This window comes from Stegodyphus dumicola, chromosome 5, assembly GCF_044657685.1.
Source record: "Stegodyphus dumicola isolate Sdum_Otavi_A_Nest chromosome 5, ASM4465768v1".
Classification (NCBI taxonomy): Eukaryota; Metazoa; Arthropoda; class Arachnida; order Araneae; family Eresidae; genus Stegodyphus; species Stegodyphus dumicola.
In genome coordinates this window covers 128,721,074-128,738,312 of record NC_140772.1, presented here as the reverse complement: position 1 = coordinate 128,738,312, position 17,239 = coordinate 128,721,074, and the positions used below count along the sequence as shown (strand labels likewise).

At 32.7% G+C, this 17,239-nt stretch overlaps 1 protein-coding gene across 4 annotated transcripts in view; it reads left to right on the top strand.

Moving 5' to 3' along the window:
• The window catches only part of LOC118196918 (lysophosphatidylserine lipase ABHD12-like), a 104,200-nt gene that overhangs the window by 31,168 nt on the left and 55,793 nt on the right, over positions 1–17,239 (top strand). For 2 of the 4 annotated variants that reach the window (XM_085817056.1, XM_085817055.1), the window contains exon 2: positions 15,014–15,091. The exons of 1 other annotated variant lie outside the window; for it this stretch is intronic. In XM_085817056.1, coding sequence (XP_085673182.1) covers positions 15,014–15,091 — 78 coding nt within the window. Of the gene's footprint in view, positions 1–13,751; positions 13,894–15,013; positions 15,092–17,239 lie in introns of those variants that run through there. One more of the 4 variants, XM_085817058.1, reaches the window with a different exon arrangement.

The window sequence follows — 17,239 nt, the reverse complement described above, 5'->3', positions numbered from 1 at the left end:
AACGGTCGCCCATAAGGTTTGTTAAGGGTTTTTATGCTCTCGCTGAGTTCGCGGTCTATCCAATCTGCTGTAACATTCATTCCTACTAACACTTTCCCCCCCTTTTTAGTTTTATTATTAGGCATTATTTTCTTCGCACTTACGCCATATCAACAGTAAAATCACAAAAATTTTAAAAGCAGTATGGCAATATACGTTTAGAATTCCCAATGCAACGTTAAGTGTTGGCATACATTTTACTGTTTTTTTTTTTCTGGTTCTTACTTTAAATGTTTTTTCTTTTTTATTATGTATCATTGTTCTTGTGTGATACTTGAGCTGTTTTATATGTATGGATTGATCCTTCCAATAAAGCCATATGTAACAACAACAACATTTTTCTCTTTTTACAGTCTTTTCTCAGTTCGTCATATTAGTGCTCACTTTTCTTACTAAGGTGATTTTGCAAAACATTTTTCTGTCTTTTTATTATTAACGTTTACTGTGTTTACTTTATTTTTTAAATACCGCGCTCTTGGCGATTACATAAAATTCGATTCAACAGCAAAATCACAAAATATTAAAAAACAGCATATCTTTAGAATTTCCGATCGACAATCTCGCGTGCTGGAGATAAAAAAAGGTTTTTCCGTACAGTGCTCGCTTTGAAATCATGAGTTTATTAATTAAAAATTCGCTAAGGTTTTAAAAACATGAACTAGATACACAACAAATTTGTAATTCAGAATTGTGGCTTTTAAATGGTTATGTTCGCGTGGAGGACTACGTTATTCAGAATTCGATGGCTCTAGAGATCGCTATTTTTTCATAATGCGAGAAACACGATGAAGATTCTTCTTTATTTAATTTCTCTATAGATATAATTATAGTGATTCACTAGTGTACACAATCCGTATATATCCTCGTGTGACAAGTGGAAATTGGATTCGCCGGAACTCCCATTTCCGAATGCAGTGCTTTATGGTAGTTCATGGAAATCAATTAATACCTTTTAAAATATTACATATAGAGAATTGGGAGTAACTTGAATTCAAGTAAATTTAGTAAATTGTAATTAAAAGTTGAGAAGTAAATTGAGTTTTAGAACTTCTGCTTAGTTCTTACTTGTGTGTTGTAATGATTTCGTCTGCGTATCATGTTAATCATTAAGAAATGAAAGAACAAAACTAGTAGCACAAATCAAAATTTAATAGGCAATTATAACTAAATTATTACAAGTAAAAGAGCAAATATATATACATATATATAAATACATGAGAAAAAATCTTAAAAACTATTAAGGAATTTCAGAATTTATTTAAAAAGTAAACTCTTGCACTATCGATGCTAAGGTTAAAAATTTAAATATAATTACTTCGGAGATAACTTAATTCCGAAAAGTCCTATTAGAGTAAGTAGTCCTATTAAGGATATACGTATTATATATTATATATAAACAGAAATAGGAAATCTGAAAGGAAATAAACTATGTTACACGGGTGATGACTGAAACATCTCTTTTGAAGTAATTGTTTTTCTAATTTTGCTTCCCTCTCAAAATACAATCAACAGCGCTACACCATCAAACACATCTTACATCTTTGAAAGACTTTAGCCCATCCATGACGCTAATGCATTTAAAATTACATTTTACCGTTAAAACGTTAGTATACGGATGATTCTATTTCTGAGAAAGCTAGCGGAAGATTCATTTTTGCTACAGGAAAGAGGAAAAAAAAGAATTAAAAAGAATGGTGTATGATTAATTAATGAAAGGAAAAGCTCCTTTTGAAAATGAGAGGAAGAAGAAGTGGGAATTTACATGTCTACTTGTTCTTCCCGAAAGACGGCCTTGATACGGATTACATGTACTTGTTTCAGTGTAGAAATTAAATGAATGAAGAAAATGTAGGGAAAGCCATTCATGCAAATAATTTTCAAAAATTCTTAATCGCATTAAGAAAAATACCACTTCCTAATAGCTCTCTCACTTTTTCTAAGTTGACTCAAAGTCTTACGCATCTGGGCCATTTTTCCCAGAAAACCTGACTCACAGATGTTATCCTTTAGTTATGACGTACTAAAGCAAGTAATATTCATATTAAATAAACTTATATATTTGGAAAAAAAAACGTTGATTCACGTTGATAATTGGAACATTGATACGAACAAATGTTGATAATCAAGTTACCAAATGTTAAAAAAAAAAGTGTATAATAAGAATGTTTGGACCCAAATGGCAAACTGCTTGTATTGATTTTGCTGTAAATAAAATACTAATAAAAATACATGCAATAAATACAAAAGAAATACAAAACGTTGTTAAAATATATCTGATCATTCAGTTCAAGCAATACAATCCAGGCATAACGTTAAAAACGGAGAAATGAATGAAAATTTATAGGACACAAAGCAATGTGGCAAATGATAGAACGGTTGTATATCCTAAGATTTCACACGGCATAAAGCAACGTGAGACAGTATTTGGTCAACAATAATGTCTAAACTCAAGTACATTATAACATACGATCAGGATAACCTGCTAAGTAAGTATTCTTTTATTTAAGAATTATAGTAGTAAGCCAACGCCACATTTTAGGTCAATACTTTAAAACTGTAGTAAGCACCATTCTTCAAATGTTTCCATTTTATGTTTTTCGATTGCTGTACAATATATTATAATTTCTCAGGAAGAATGCGACTGAGATTAGTTATTTATGTTGTGCAATACTTGTAAGTGTTGCACATAATCCCTAAATACTGGGAAACAGAGGAATTGAATCCTGCGTCGACATAGCTTTGTGCTCAGCCGAGCTCTATGGACAATTGAAATGGAAAGTTTTTTTCTGATTCTTTTAGCAGCGACTACTACCCACAGTGGCGTATCTAGCATAGGGCAAGGGGGTCATCTGTTCCCGGGCGAAGCATCCAGACGGCGCCAAATTGATGCTACGAAATTTTTTAATGAAATGTTTTCCATTCTTGCCACACAGAAAGGGGCACCCAGTAAAATTTAAGTTCACCAATTGCTGTCACTAGGAGAACAGTTGCACACTGTGACTGGAAGAAGTTTATTATGGAAAGCAGTAACAGGATCAGTTCTTTGCACACAGAGGAAAGAAACTTGGATAATATTAACTGCATGATTAACTACGAAAAGAGAGAGCCTTACAAAGAGAGTGATTTAACGTAGTAACAGTCCTTGGTGAGACGCAGAATGCAATTTTATTCTAGTCCAGAGAAGGAAATGCCTTAGACTTTAGTTCATTTTTCAAGAATATACTGGATTTCTTACAAGAAATGGAGTGCTCATCTTAAGAGTCATTAAAATCAAGAAAAGACTGTATTGGGAATGAATCTGTAGACATACCAGTAAGGAGGGTAATTTCTTTAGGACAGTAAAAAACATTAAAAATAATAATAGACAGATCCTGGTTTCGAATAACATCTAGTCAACCAGTGCACTGATAGCAGAAGCTCAATCTTCTCTGTTTAGGCTAGGGCCCTTAAGTTTCTTGAGAACTTGAATCCTGATGAAATGGTTGATATTCTTACGGATAGCAAGTCAGTAGTCAGAGCTATGAGCAGTGTTAATAGGAGATCCAACTCTCTCATTATTAAGCTCTTATAGTGGATAAAGGATTAGAGCGGATAAAGGCACTGTCATCTGGGTTCCTGGCCATAAGGATATAAGGTTCAATGAAAGAGCGGACAAAGCAGCGAAAAGGAGAAATATGAATAACTCGAGGGATATTTCAGCAGTTTCATCGAAAAAGATATTAAGGATGACCGCTGGCAGACTTCTTATACCGGCCTCAGATTCAGCTACATTAGATTCATGCTTAAACCTTTACTCTACTCGTTATTACTACTGTAATATTCACAACGAGTAGAGTAAAGGTTTAAGCACTGATTAGGAAAATGGAAGTAGTAATTAGCAGAGTAAGATTGCAACTGCTGGATACGAACCAACAACTGTACAGGTATTGTAGAGCGAAATCGTCATTTTGTGACTTATGTTATGTGATAGACAGTACAGAGAATACAATTATTCGTTGCAGAAAATATGAAAGCGCTAGAAACATTATGCTCAGGAAGATGAAACTTGGCATATCTCTTAGCTGATCTTTTGAACCACTGCAATGGAAAAACCTGGAGATACAATTTCCTGGGTAACTTTGTCGTTAAATACATTCTAAAGGATTCATAAGTTTTATTAGTGTAAGGAATTTTTGGACTGCGTCCCCCCTTCCGAAACGGAGGGAATGCGTCCTCGTGTTTTAATATGTAAATAATATTGTATTTGAGTCGGAGCGTAAGGAGCCAAAGGAAAGCCAAGCAGCAAGATGTAGAAGAAGAAGAAATTAATAGGCGTACAAGGAAGTCATGTATTTCCACTTCAGTATTTTTTCCATTTAATTTCATCACCTATTTTGGTTGCGTCGCAAGCGGAAACATTTGCAAAAACTATAGTTTTTATTTCTTTATTAAAGAAATAAATAATTTTAAATAGCAGTTTTTATTTCTTTACTAAACGTAATCAAAACAAGAAGACTATATTAACGTAATCAAAACAAGAAGTATGTAATCAAAACAAGAAGACTATATTAACATTGAATTTTGCATCGTTTCCAAATAAGTAGAATGTATAGCTTTATTTTGGTCAGATTAAAGCGAGACAGTACAGGCGTATTTCTGATATCCTGCTATTTAAAATTTCTCACCATCGGTAAGAAGAAATTCACGTAACTAACAGCTGGATATAGTTATGAAGTAAATATCTACAATTAATGAATAGTGTTCGAAACCGTGTATACCGCTACTGGTAACCAATTTATGAAAGCGGTATTGTATGTATTTCTGTGGAACAAAAGAAAACTTAGAATGCGACGTAAGTCATAATTTCTTTCTACTATTTTTGGTTTACAATACGCAATGCAATGATAATTTTTTATTTACATTCGTGTCAAAAGGATAATGACTCTTTCGAATCAGTGTTTCACAGCTACATTTAGAAATATTTCAAGATTATTTATTGAAAGGAAGAACTGGCTAAATCCAGTTAAGGCTTTATCTACGAAAGTCATCGTTCTTTGTTTTATTATAAGTGATATAATACTTACTGTTTTCTGAGACTATTTTAAAATGTAGTAGATGGCAGAGTTTTTAACTAGAATGGCCTTCCAGAGGTTTCATGAGAACCACTTGTATATGATCTAAAAAGTTGGTAAACTGTTTTTAAAATGCATTTCCGTTAACAAAATTTGCAATGCATTAACCCTGAAATCAAATTAAAAAAACTTCCATGCCGTTTTTGTCGTTTGAAAGTCATTAAACAAATGAATGCATTCAAATAGGAAATAATTCCTAATGAGTATTTGATGATCTTTGTAGTGAAGGAAATTTTTCAAAAGCGCTGCATTTAATGTTTTTGAGATAATAAACTTAAGATAAACAGCGATTAGAAGTAATATTTAAAGACTTTGTCGTTCGAGCAATGGGAATTCAAATAATACTTAACATATAATTAATAGATTTATGTATTTTTTTTATTAAACGCGATATATTACTCATTTTAAATACTCATTTTTGTACTTAAATTATACTTAACATATAATTAATGGATTTAAGTACGTTTCTTTTTTTAATAATCTTATAAATTTAATGCAAAATTTTAGTGGGTTCCATTTACTCAAAGTTATCTTTTTGGATCTTATGCTGAAATGAATCGTATCAGAATTAAAATCTAAATCTGGAGAGTGCATGGTACGACGAAAAATGTAATGTGGTGTGGTGTATTTAATTATGGCAAAGCACACTAGGGCTATCTGCCTAAGGGGAGGGATGCCTTCGTGGAGGACTTTCTAAGGGAAACTGGCTCGTATACACGTTACACATGGGGAAAACCACGAAAACACCCATGCAGCTAGCCCGTTCGCGGGATTTGAACCTCGAACCGAACTACCAGTGTTCAGCGACTTTACCGCTCGGCCGCTGGTGAACCCGAAAAATGTAATAACACTACCAAAATCTATTTCTTAAATGTCTGAAGATTAGTAAAATATTGCTTCAATATTTGTTTTATGAATAGTAATTTCATGGTTTCATTTTAATTTGTTAGTTTTGTATTGCGGAATAATTTGCTTTACTTCAGTAAATCGTTGTTGCTACTTGTCTTCTAATTCAGGTTTGGAGTAGAATAATTAACTTTCCATTGCTCTTACCTTATCCTTCCAGTACATGACTCATTATATATATTCGTTTTTGCTGTTTAAGTTCTGAGTAAAGACTTTTGCTAAAGATCCAGGCTATTCAGTTTATTTTCTATCTCTTAATGCAATTAGAAAATTTTTAATATTGTATCGGAAATTCTAAAGAAAACTCTTTTTAAATATTTTGTGATATTGTTGTTGAATTGAATTTTATGGTTTTAGTGCGAAGGAAATGATATTTAATAAATAAAGGTAACGCGTAAAGCGTTAAAAAAAACGCCCCTTTGGGCGTAATATAAAATCTTTAAACTAAACGCTGGTCGAAATATCATGTTAGTCACTTCATCCTGAAGGATAATGATTAGGTGAAGGGTCTATTTCGGAAGCTATTGTATTTATATTATTAATTATTAGAAAAATTTATGTAAACATTAATGAGGCGACCAGCATATTCAGCCAACAAGTAAGTATCCAGTCTGAGGTAGCATCTGTCTTTACAAAGTTATCTGAGAGAAAGCAACTTGAATTCATTTTACATATGGGAATAAGCACTGAAACTTCGTTCAGCTAATTCGTGTAGCCATCGAGAACAGAGCCCAGGACAAGCTACTTAGTACTCAAGGGTAAGCTAATTAGGTTTAACAACATGATCTACGCAACTATAAAACTGAAAATATTTCAATTTGTTCTCATATTACATTATATGTTACTTATGTCTCAACGCAACCATCCTAGATATGGATAACCATTTTAACAAGCAATGTAATATTGTAACTGCCTTGTAATATCTTCCAGGCAAAGCATGACAAATGATGAATACCTTTTTTTTTTTTTTTAACTGAGTTTTATAATATGCGCTTGTAGGGTTTGCCCACAATGGAAGAAACTGCAGTAAAATATTCGAGGGAATAAAATACTTTGCCACAAAATAACTAAACTGAACAATTGTTTTAAATTCACTGGTAAAGCATTCGCCCCGAAATTTCCACCGTAAACAACGAATAAAAAAAAAAAAAAAAAAAAAAAGGTTTATAACTAGGAACTAGGTTTATTTGGTTTTTGGAATAACTACATAATTAAAGAAACTTAAAATATGCATGTAAAAGAAATAACATTTTGGAATTATCAGTCATTGCTTTTATCCTGTAAAGAATCGTCAGATTGCGTCAAGGGGGTTGCATTAACACCTGAGTATCAAATACATTAAGTCCTTGCAAACATATATGGAGGTTTGGAAGACATAGAAAGCTTGCATGCTTATAGTGATGTAATATTACGTAATATATTATAAACTTTATTATTATAATTATACGAAGAATACACGGAATTTTCATATATTAATGTTAACAAAGTCATATCCGTTCTTCTATTAAGAACATATTTAAGACTTAAATGTCTTTATTTGGTATAATATTGATATGTCTAAATATAAATCCGCGCTTTCGATGATGAAGGATCGATGTTCAAGGTCTAATATTCAGGAAAAAAAATTCAATGCTGACAAATTTTTTCATTGAATTATTTTTTCAGTTACATAAATGAAGATTTTATATATATAAGCTTCAACCTAATTTTCATCGACCACTCTCAGGGAATAGAACCTGAGGATGTTTTACCACTAACTTCTCAAGAGAAATCTCTGACCAATAAGATTTTACGTGCGTTTTCGCAAAGACACTTCGATCACAAATATCGGTACTTACGTATCAGTGCAACCACCTTGGCGAAATCTGGCGATTTTTACGAAAGGAAAAGCATGTATTTGGTAAAAGTTGTTTTTAGACTGCAAGTTATATATATATATATATATATTTTAAAGCGATCGCCGAACCATCGATATCTATCGTAAGTCCTCACCACATTATCAGTTTACCAAAAGAAAGTGCATTTATTTTCCCCATATTCCCAGTGATCTGTCTACGCTTTTAGGACAGAACTCCAGAGATTTGCACAAAGCTGGCATCGAGCACAATTTCGGTACGATCAGGTCGCCCGAGAACGGTTAAATAAAGTATACAAACGCGTACAAAAATGGCGACTCAGGTTAGCTGTTATGCATATCGTTGTCAGATTTTGGCGCATTCTGAAAATTTGGCGACTTCTACAAAGGTGGTTGCGATAACACGCAAGGACCCAAATATCCACACTTTGTTCGTCTTCGAACCGTGACACAGAGAAGTGTACAGTTAGCCTCCTCCAGTTATCGTCCACAGCAGCAGATAGATTTTCGTATTCTATGTGAAATTCATAGATTTTCGTATTCTATGCTGTGAAATTCAAACAAATACTTTCTTGAGAGTTGATTCTGTCCTGCATTTGAATACTTGAAAATGCATGAAGTTACTTTTTATTTTATTGTACCCATCCTCAGTAATACCACACACGTTTTAATTTTATAGGTATTTCACTGGTAGCTCATGAAATGCCAAAACTGAACCGCATTGAAGTTTTTCTCGCTTTGATCGTGATTTTAATGCGACTGCTTCAGAATTAGATCATTTTAGACATTAGCATATTTTATGCCAAGTATAGGAATAGTTATATGTAGAGATTAAGGTTTTCTATGATGATAATGAGAAAACTCATCAGTCCTGGAGAAGGTATTTAGTATATTGAATGAGACATTAATGTACTTCTAAAATCGCCTTTAAATAATTGATGTTTCAAATAGGCATTCAAGATTTCAGAGTAAATTTTTCGGAGAAAGTAAACATGCAGATGCAAAAAAACCGTCAGCGTATACTGTACGTTCTTTGCCATAACTATTAAAATGTACAAAAGAAAGTTATACGGATGTCGCCTGCTAAACATATTTTCAATTTTTCGATGATATAATAGATTTCGTATTAAAGAAAACTGTCTTGGGAGAACACACTCGTAACCCTCATAAAACTGCTTTCAAAATTACCAGTTTTCAAAGAAATATTCAAACCCTCCGACGGAAGATTAAATTCCTACCTGAAGCTTAACCAGCAGACTTCATTCCGTGTAGCTGAAAAGCAGCGATAATCCTACTAAATTTGCATTGATGAACTGATTAAAATAATGTAAACATTTAATGTTTTCTGTTCACTTTAATCTCTACAAATGAGTCACACTCTTTGCAGTTATTGACTTTTACGATATGTAAATGAGCACAGGTCATTGTACTGTATAGATAAGTTTTCTTAACATTTAACTGATTACTTGTCTTTAATCTTTGAGTGCTTTACTGTGACTTGAAAATGCAATAATGTGAATTCAAGAATTAAGAACTCCATAGCAACTTGTAAAATGTATAGCCTCCTTATAATTGAGCAATTTTTGCTTCATTGCAAAAACGCTATCTTTTACTATTGCCGTTTCAAAGTTTAGTTCGGTGTAAAATATAGGGATTTCCGATCAGTCCGATTTGATGTTAAAAATTGTTATACTTCATATTTTCAATATACTTTTTATTCCTTTTGCAACTTTTGTGCAAATAAAGTTTCAACTTAGGAAGAAATAACTGAGCAATTTTTTTCCAAACTTTAATATTTTGTCATTAACTAAATATATTCGGATAGTTTTCACACACCAGGGTTATCTGCCTCCAGTGCTGTCCTATATTAGCGCTATCAGATATACTTGAACAACTGCTTTCTTAAATTTTAAGTCTATTTTTACTTTCCATACCTTTAAAATAAGGTACAGGAAGTCTGAAAACTTTTGAGCAAAGTTTTTATGAGTAGCTAGTCTTTTGATTTCATTAGAACCGTTTACTGATCGTATTCTTGTTCCGTAGCGTAAATTCGACGAGCACTGTTAGTTCTATCCGGATTCAAATCCCAGTGGATGGGCTGGGTTCATGCAAGTTTTTAATAGTTTTTCCCGTGTGTAATGCGAATACAAGCTCATTTTCCTTTAAAAAAAACTCCAAAAAGGCGTCATTCTTCTTAGGCCAGATAGCCATCAAAATCAATACTATCCATTTCATTACTACCTAACTGATTTTCTTTGAAATCACATATTTCTTAGTATTAAAATTGTTAAAAGAAAGCATTAAAACTATTTGTTATAATAGATTAAAACAAACCTGAGCCACACGAGTTTAAGAATATATATGCAATAAAAATTCCTTTGCATACCAGTAGCATGAGGGACTTGAAATCAAAATTTCTGGATGCCACAACATCTGTGAATTTGAAAATTTGCAGATGACTGTGATCCACAGAGGTATTGCGTGTTTTTGTTGAAAATAATTCATTTCTATAAATTTTTAATGATCGCATGTTTTAGTATAAAAGTAATAGGTACATTTCTGCTAACAAGGCATCACTTAGCCTTCATAAAAAAGAAAAGAGCTAGTAATAACAATAATTTATCTTATAATAATGTTTAATTATCGTAATGTCGAATTTGCGCGCAGCGTTGGCATTACAAGCACATTCTTGGATATTCGCTTTTATAAATGGTGTTCGATCTCAATTTGCCTTTACCAGTATATATTTATCGTAGTCCCCAGGGTAGCATATTTGTAGCAGTGGAATCCGTAAAAATGAAGTAGTTCGTAGTACAATAGTGTTGTAGTCTCGTGTGAGCATTTCTTTGGTAAGGCAGTAACATATCTTAGGCAATGGCATATCTTTAAGCAATTATACATAAAGCAACTATTACCCACATTAAACATTTCATAGCTATTTATATCACGATATAAATAGACTACCAGATTAATCATTTATCTAAATCTGAACTAAATTTTAGAGCATTTTTAGGTTCACTACGGTTCTGTTCTTAAAATTTGAAGTTTTAAAATGAGACTGCCGAACATTAGACAGTTTAAAATATTACTCTTTCCATTTGTTAATTTTTAACTTGCATTGTGCTAGTTTTCAACTTAATTTGGAGTTCGAAATATTTTACATGCAGAGATATTTTGTTGTTATCGAAAGCGAAAAGAATCTGGAAAAGTGTAGTAGTTTTACATTAGAGGCCGGCAAATAAAACCATACGACTTACCTTTCAAAGAAGATGAATAGCAGGTGGATTAAGCTCCATCTCGAGGAGTACCTCATTTGCATATATATTATCTAGCGTTACATTTATTTCAATATAAGAAGCATTTCAAAAATCCTTTTATAGGCTTTTATTTCGATTTATCTTCGCATTGCATGTGTGTGCTGTAGGAAAAGTAATTCAGTTAAGTGAATTTAAGGTGAACCTTTGGTAAGGAAATAACGTCATAAATACCATTTAAAAGTGGTATAATGAATACGAAAGTCCCATTTATTTTATTAGAATGGGTTTATTAAAATTTTTTAAACTGCATAGATCATTTCCTGTAGCATAAAATTATGTGCCCAATAAATATTTGTTTTTATTTGCTATTTCATATTGCTTTCTGAAATAAGTAAAATGAATATTGTTCGCAAGCAGATATTTAATAAAGGCCTGCAAACTATGACGCTGAAATTTCTCAGCCGTATGAATGCTTTCCCACCCTATTCCCCAAAGTACATTGGTAAGCATGTAATCTCATCTTATCAAGGATGATTTATTTGAGTAATGACAAAGCCGTCAAGGCTATCTGCCTAAGAGGAGGGATGCCTTCGTAGAGGACTTTTTAAAGGAACTGGCTGGTGTGCACGTTACACATGGTCAAAACCACAAAAACGCCAATGCAACCAGCCCGTTGACGAGATTTAAGCCTCGGACTGAACTATCAGTGTTCAGCGACTTCACTGCATCTTAGCAAGGAATTAGAATTACTCACATTGTGGCAAAACATTCGAAGACTATATCTGCTTAAGGGGAAGGATGTTTCCGTAGAGAACTTTTGAAAGGAAACTGGTTTGTCTTCACTTAACAAGCGTCGAAAACTCCCATACATTCAGCCTGTTCGCAAGGATTTGAACCCTGTCGTACTACAGTATTCCGCAATTTCACTTCTCAATCGCTGAAGTACACTCTTCTTAGCGACGGAAGACGTTTTAATTAATTGTAGTTCTAAAAATAATAAAAGCCATGCAATTCCTATTTGTGATAAATAAGAGAACTTATCTTAGAAAGTATTTCCTTAGGCAGATATCCCACCAGCGGCTGAGCGATAAAGCCACTGAACACTGATAATTCGATTCGAGGTTCGAATCCCACAAACTGGCTGGATGCATGTGCGTTTTCGTGGTTTTCCCCATGTGTAGGGTGTGCACAAGCCTGGTTTCCTTAGAAAACCCTCCACAAAGGCATCCACCCACTTATGCACATAGCCATACAGCACTTTGCCATAATTAAATAAGCCCACCAGCGGTTGAGCCGTAAAATAGCACAACACTGGTAGTTCCAACTGGTTCAATTCCAGGCGAACCGGCTGGCCGCATTAGAGTTTTCGTGCTTTTCCGCATGTGTAACTTGAATACGAGCTAGTTTCTCTTAGGAATCCTCCCCTTAGGCAGATAGCCCTAGTTTACTTTGCCATAATCAACTGAACTTCCCTAGAAACTGAAAAATGCATTCGATTAATATAGGTAATCATTGAAAGCACATGAAGTCTATGTGCTTCAGAATGAATAGTATGTGCATAAAGCATTGGGCAAGGAAAACTGATTCGTATACGTTACAAAAAAACAAATAAAAAAACATACGTATGTTTGCTGGAAATAAACTCAAGATAAAATTCCAGGGTTGGCTCCTCAATTCAGTCATCTGTAGGTCGAAGCTCAAAAGCATGAGATTAAATTGTAAAAGTCAAGACTTTTGAGTTGGCCGTCGGCAAAGGGCTAAGTAAAGAATCTTATGATGAATTCAAAAATAATATTACTGGGAGAAGAGTATAGGCGATGTGTTGCAATCAATATAGTAAAACAGCAATTTTGGCCCATCATTTCAGCAGACCTTTCAAAATGTTAGAATAGTTTTTAATTTTTTTTTCGATCTCACTACCGTCCATTATCATGAGATATTTAAGAAATTATATGAAAAAAAATTCATATTTTATAAAGTTTACAGCATTTATTGTTCAAATTTCTATTTTAGAATACCCTAGAATTTCACAGAAAGTGATTTGAAGTGCTGTAAAAAATTTAAGAATTCTTATACAACGGTATCGTCATATAGCAAGATTGTGATTTTTGAGTAAATAATTATACGTCCATCTTTGTTTCAACTTTGTTTTGACTCGAATATAAATTACAATTTTGGGCTGAACAATTTCATCCTAAAGTAAAAGGTGCCAATTCAACTAATCTCAGTTCAAAGATGCAGTGGTAAACAGGTGTAATAAAGTAGGAAATTTGATGGTCTAGTTTGGCTTTCTACCATGTAAATACCTTATATTTCAGTTGAATTCTCAAAATTATAATATTAAGATCATTACGACTTTCGTTCAAAATTTATTATTTTTAAAAAAGCTTGCTACAACTTTATTTCCTATCAAAATTATGTTTACGTTTCAAATTAACGTAACAATATATGCTATCAAAGAAGGAGGACAGAAGTGAACGCCGTTGGCCATTTGCTAAAATTAATTGATGTCACCGAACTTGACCGGACATTAGCTGAAGGCTTATCTTCTGAAACCGAGCTCATATAATGAATGAAGAACAGGTTCTTCCGAAATAGGGCATAGTTCTTGCTATAGGAGGAAAGATTGTTTGAACGTTAGAGGAATCCATCCATGGTATTTTCTCTACCTGCTGATTAAACGAGTGACTACGATAGTGATGACAAGTGATAGCAGAAGCGAATGGTAAGTACGCTTGCACTTAACGCAAGGCCAGTGATTGCATTGTTTGCGATGATGTAATTCTTTGTACTTCGCTGCATTATCTGACTCGGCATTTTTATGCCGCTTCTTGGTATAATATTTCTCATATTTTGTTGTTGGTGTGGTTGCGAACGAATTTAAGTAATTCCGAAAGCACTGATATCCCAGAAAATTTCTGTAAACTATGTGTGTATCAGTATTATTTATTTATATGGTTACAGCCGAAAACATCGCGGCAAAAACATCGCAGACGAAAACAACGCCGAGAAAACTACGCAAGGCGAAAACGACGTGATGCAAAACATCGTGGGAGAAAACATCGCAAAGAGAAAACATCGCAGTTCTAAAACATCGTGACACAAAATATCGTCGTCCAAAATAAGGCGGTTCAAAAAATTTCGCAGTTTAAAAACATCGTCGTCGAAAATATCGTGGTAAAAAATAAAGTATCGACAAATCATCGCAGGACGATAATATCGCAGACCTGCTTTTTTCAGGCTTTAATAATTGTAAATGGATATTTCCATAATGATTTGTGAGCGCAAAATGGAAAGAAGGATAATCTTTACTTTCATATTTTTTATTAACTAATAAATTTTTGCTCAAAACGTAAGAAGGAAATTTTAGCATAGAAAATTAAGACAACTTATAGCACTTAATAGAATTTTAAACTGACACAGTTAACTAACTAAGGTCATTAATAAATAATTTTTGATAAAGTTTTTACTGGTAATTTTTCATTAAAAGTATAATCTAAAAATGTTTAGAAAAAGGAAGCTACGTAACCTCGTACATGACCTTATCTATAAAAAAAATTGCTAATTATGGATTATTTTCTTCACTTTTGTCAATCTAATGCTCTTATAATGAAAATTATTTCTTGTTCTGATTCCGTTTATTCTTAAGTATTAAGTTTCCTTCTTAATTTTTCAGAAAAAAATTATTAATTAATAAAAAATATGAAAGTAAAAATTATCTTTCTTTCCATTGAATAGTAAGAAGCTATGGTACCGAGAATAACAGAAAGTTAAATATTTTGAACAGTATTATTTTGCTTTCAGATAAAAACTGCATCTTTTTTTTTTTTTTTTTTTTCTTCTAGCTCATTTAATGCCTTCTTTATCATATGGATGGAGCCCATCAAAATTACTTTTCCCGATGGAATCGCATTTCGATATGGGTAGGGAGGTTAGATTTTTTTCTCATTTGTTCAAGTTTCTCCGTCTATTTTGTTTTTTACTAGAAAAATGAGGAATACGTTCAGTATCTAGCACCAATATCAGTTTTAATAAATGCTACAGAAAATGTTGCATTAATTACATATTAAGAGTCAATAATTTAACGAAGTATCGCAATTCTTCGTATGTGGAACACAGATGCTCGATAGCCTGAAGTAGGATTTCGCTCAAAAATTAAGAAATACCGGAGACGGTATCCGATGGGTTTCGGCTGAATTTCAGCCCTGATCTTGCAGTTTAATCTTTCTTTTTGTGAACAAAATGTTACAGTCAATGTTTTGAGCATCGTTTCTTCTTATGTGTTACGAAAAATATCAACAAATTTTCTTCTAGAAAACTGCTTTAGAACCTATACTGTGTTTCTTAAAAAAAAAACTGCTTTCTTGATTTCTAGCAGCATAATATTTTTTAATCGTAAGCGCTTCGTATCCAGGTTTTTATTTATTAATGGTCACGAAGGTTATTACCTAGAACGGAAGGAAAGGTCTTTCATAATAAAAATTCTCTAATAATTATTTAAGCTAAAGAAATGAAGCCGATAAAATCCCGTAAAATTATTAAAACTTAGTATTTTTTCTCGTAAGTAACTTTGGCTCATTCTTTTTCGATAATCTCAAAAATAGCAGACGAGGTATTCAGGAAGAATTTCTTAATAATTTAATAAACAACAGATCTATCCCTCTCGTGAAAAATATCGCTGCACTGAAATATAAGCATCCCGTTATCTAAAAATGTGACAGTTTTGCATTACTCATGTGTACGTCGCTTCAATGAATTTTTGACCTGTTATTTTTATTTTAATATGTTTTTCATAGTTACAATTTTGCATAGATAAGTAATGTTGATCATGAGCTACATTTGGTAGAAAAAAAAAATCTCTTGATAACAGACTAGTGATTGCAATGTACTGTTCGCTCCGGTTTCTACTTCTGATTGTTAAAATAGGCTAACTGTACAGTTTTTTTTTTTTTTTAATTATTAAGGTATAACGTACATATGGATCCATTTTCTCCCAAGCTTTCAATGCAAGCAATGCTCGCCATAGGCAGACAGCAGTAGCATACTTTGCCATAATCGAATAATTCGTAATTCAGTCCAATACTTCAGAAATTAAAAAAATAAATATTCCGTATAGCTATTTTTTAAGACTAATTTCTGTTTTTTAGTGCTTTTCCATTATATTTCATTTAAGATTTTATGAAGAGTCATTTTGCTGCTGAAATCGATTATCATTTACTACTCTTGAAAAAATTGCTATTCAACAAACTGTTACTCTATCATAAAGGGCAAACAGCTTGCCACAATATTTTACAACATATTATTAATATCAAATTTAATTTAAATTCAACTGTCGTTATTGAATTGCCATTTAATATCAAGTTCAAGATCTGTGACCATGAGTACTTTTATGCAATGGAGTAAGCTATTTAATTATACTAATTTAATACATTTTTTCAATTAGATATAAGACAGAATTTAGTTAAATATAAGATAATTCAGATAGATGCTGTAACTTTCGACGGTTAGAATATAAATCTTTAAATCTTAAATATAATTCAGAAAATTAATTCCGTAGGAAAAGAGATTACACTATAAGAAATTCTGTAACTGCATTCATCAAGATCCGAGTCTGATATAGGAAACATTCAAATAAATTAAAATTCCTTTTCAGCTGATGGCACAAAATTTTGAAGATACAGTCTAACCTTGCTTCACGAGGGCTTTGCATAAAACATTTTTAAAAAATGACTCCATTAACGAGCGATGTTTTTCAGTACGAGTGACATGGAGGTGTCGTGATGTCGCGTGCAAGATCCTGCTGAAAATCTCGGCTATCAATTTGGGTTTAGCGCTTATTCAGATCACATCTCATAATCGCTGAGTAAGTGCCTGTGAGTAGCTATGGGTGTTACAGATTTATTTTTAACGATAATGCTGTGTCTCGTTTTCGCAAATTTTAAAGCGTAGGCAAACAAAAGGATGCATTATAAATAATAAATTACATTATTATAAATTTGTTTAGAATTTTTTTTTTTTTTCGGAATGGAACGTATTATCCTATTTTACATTTATTCCTACGAAAAACGTTT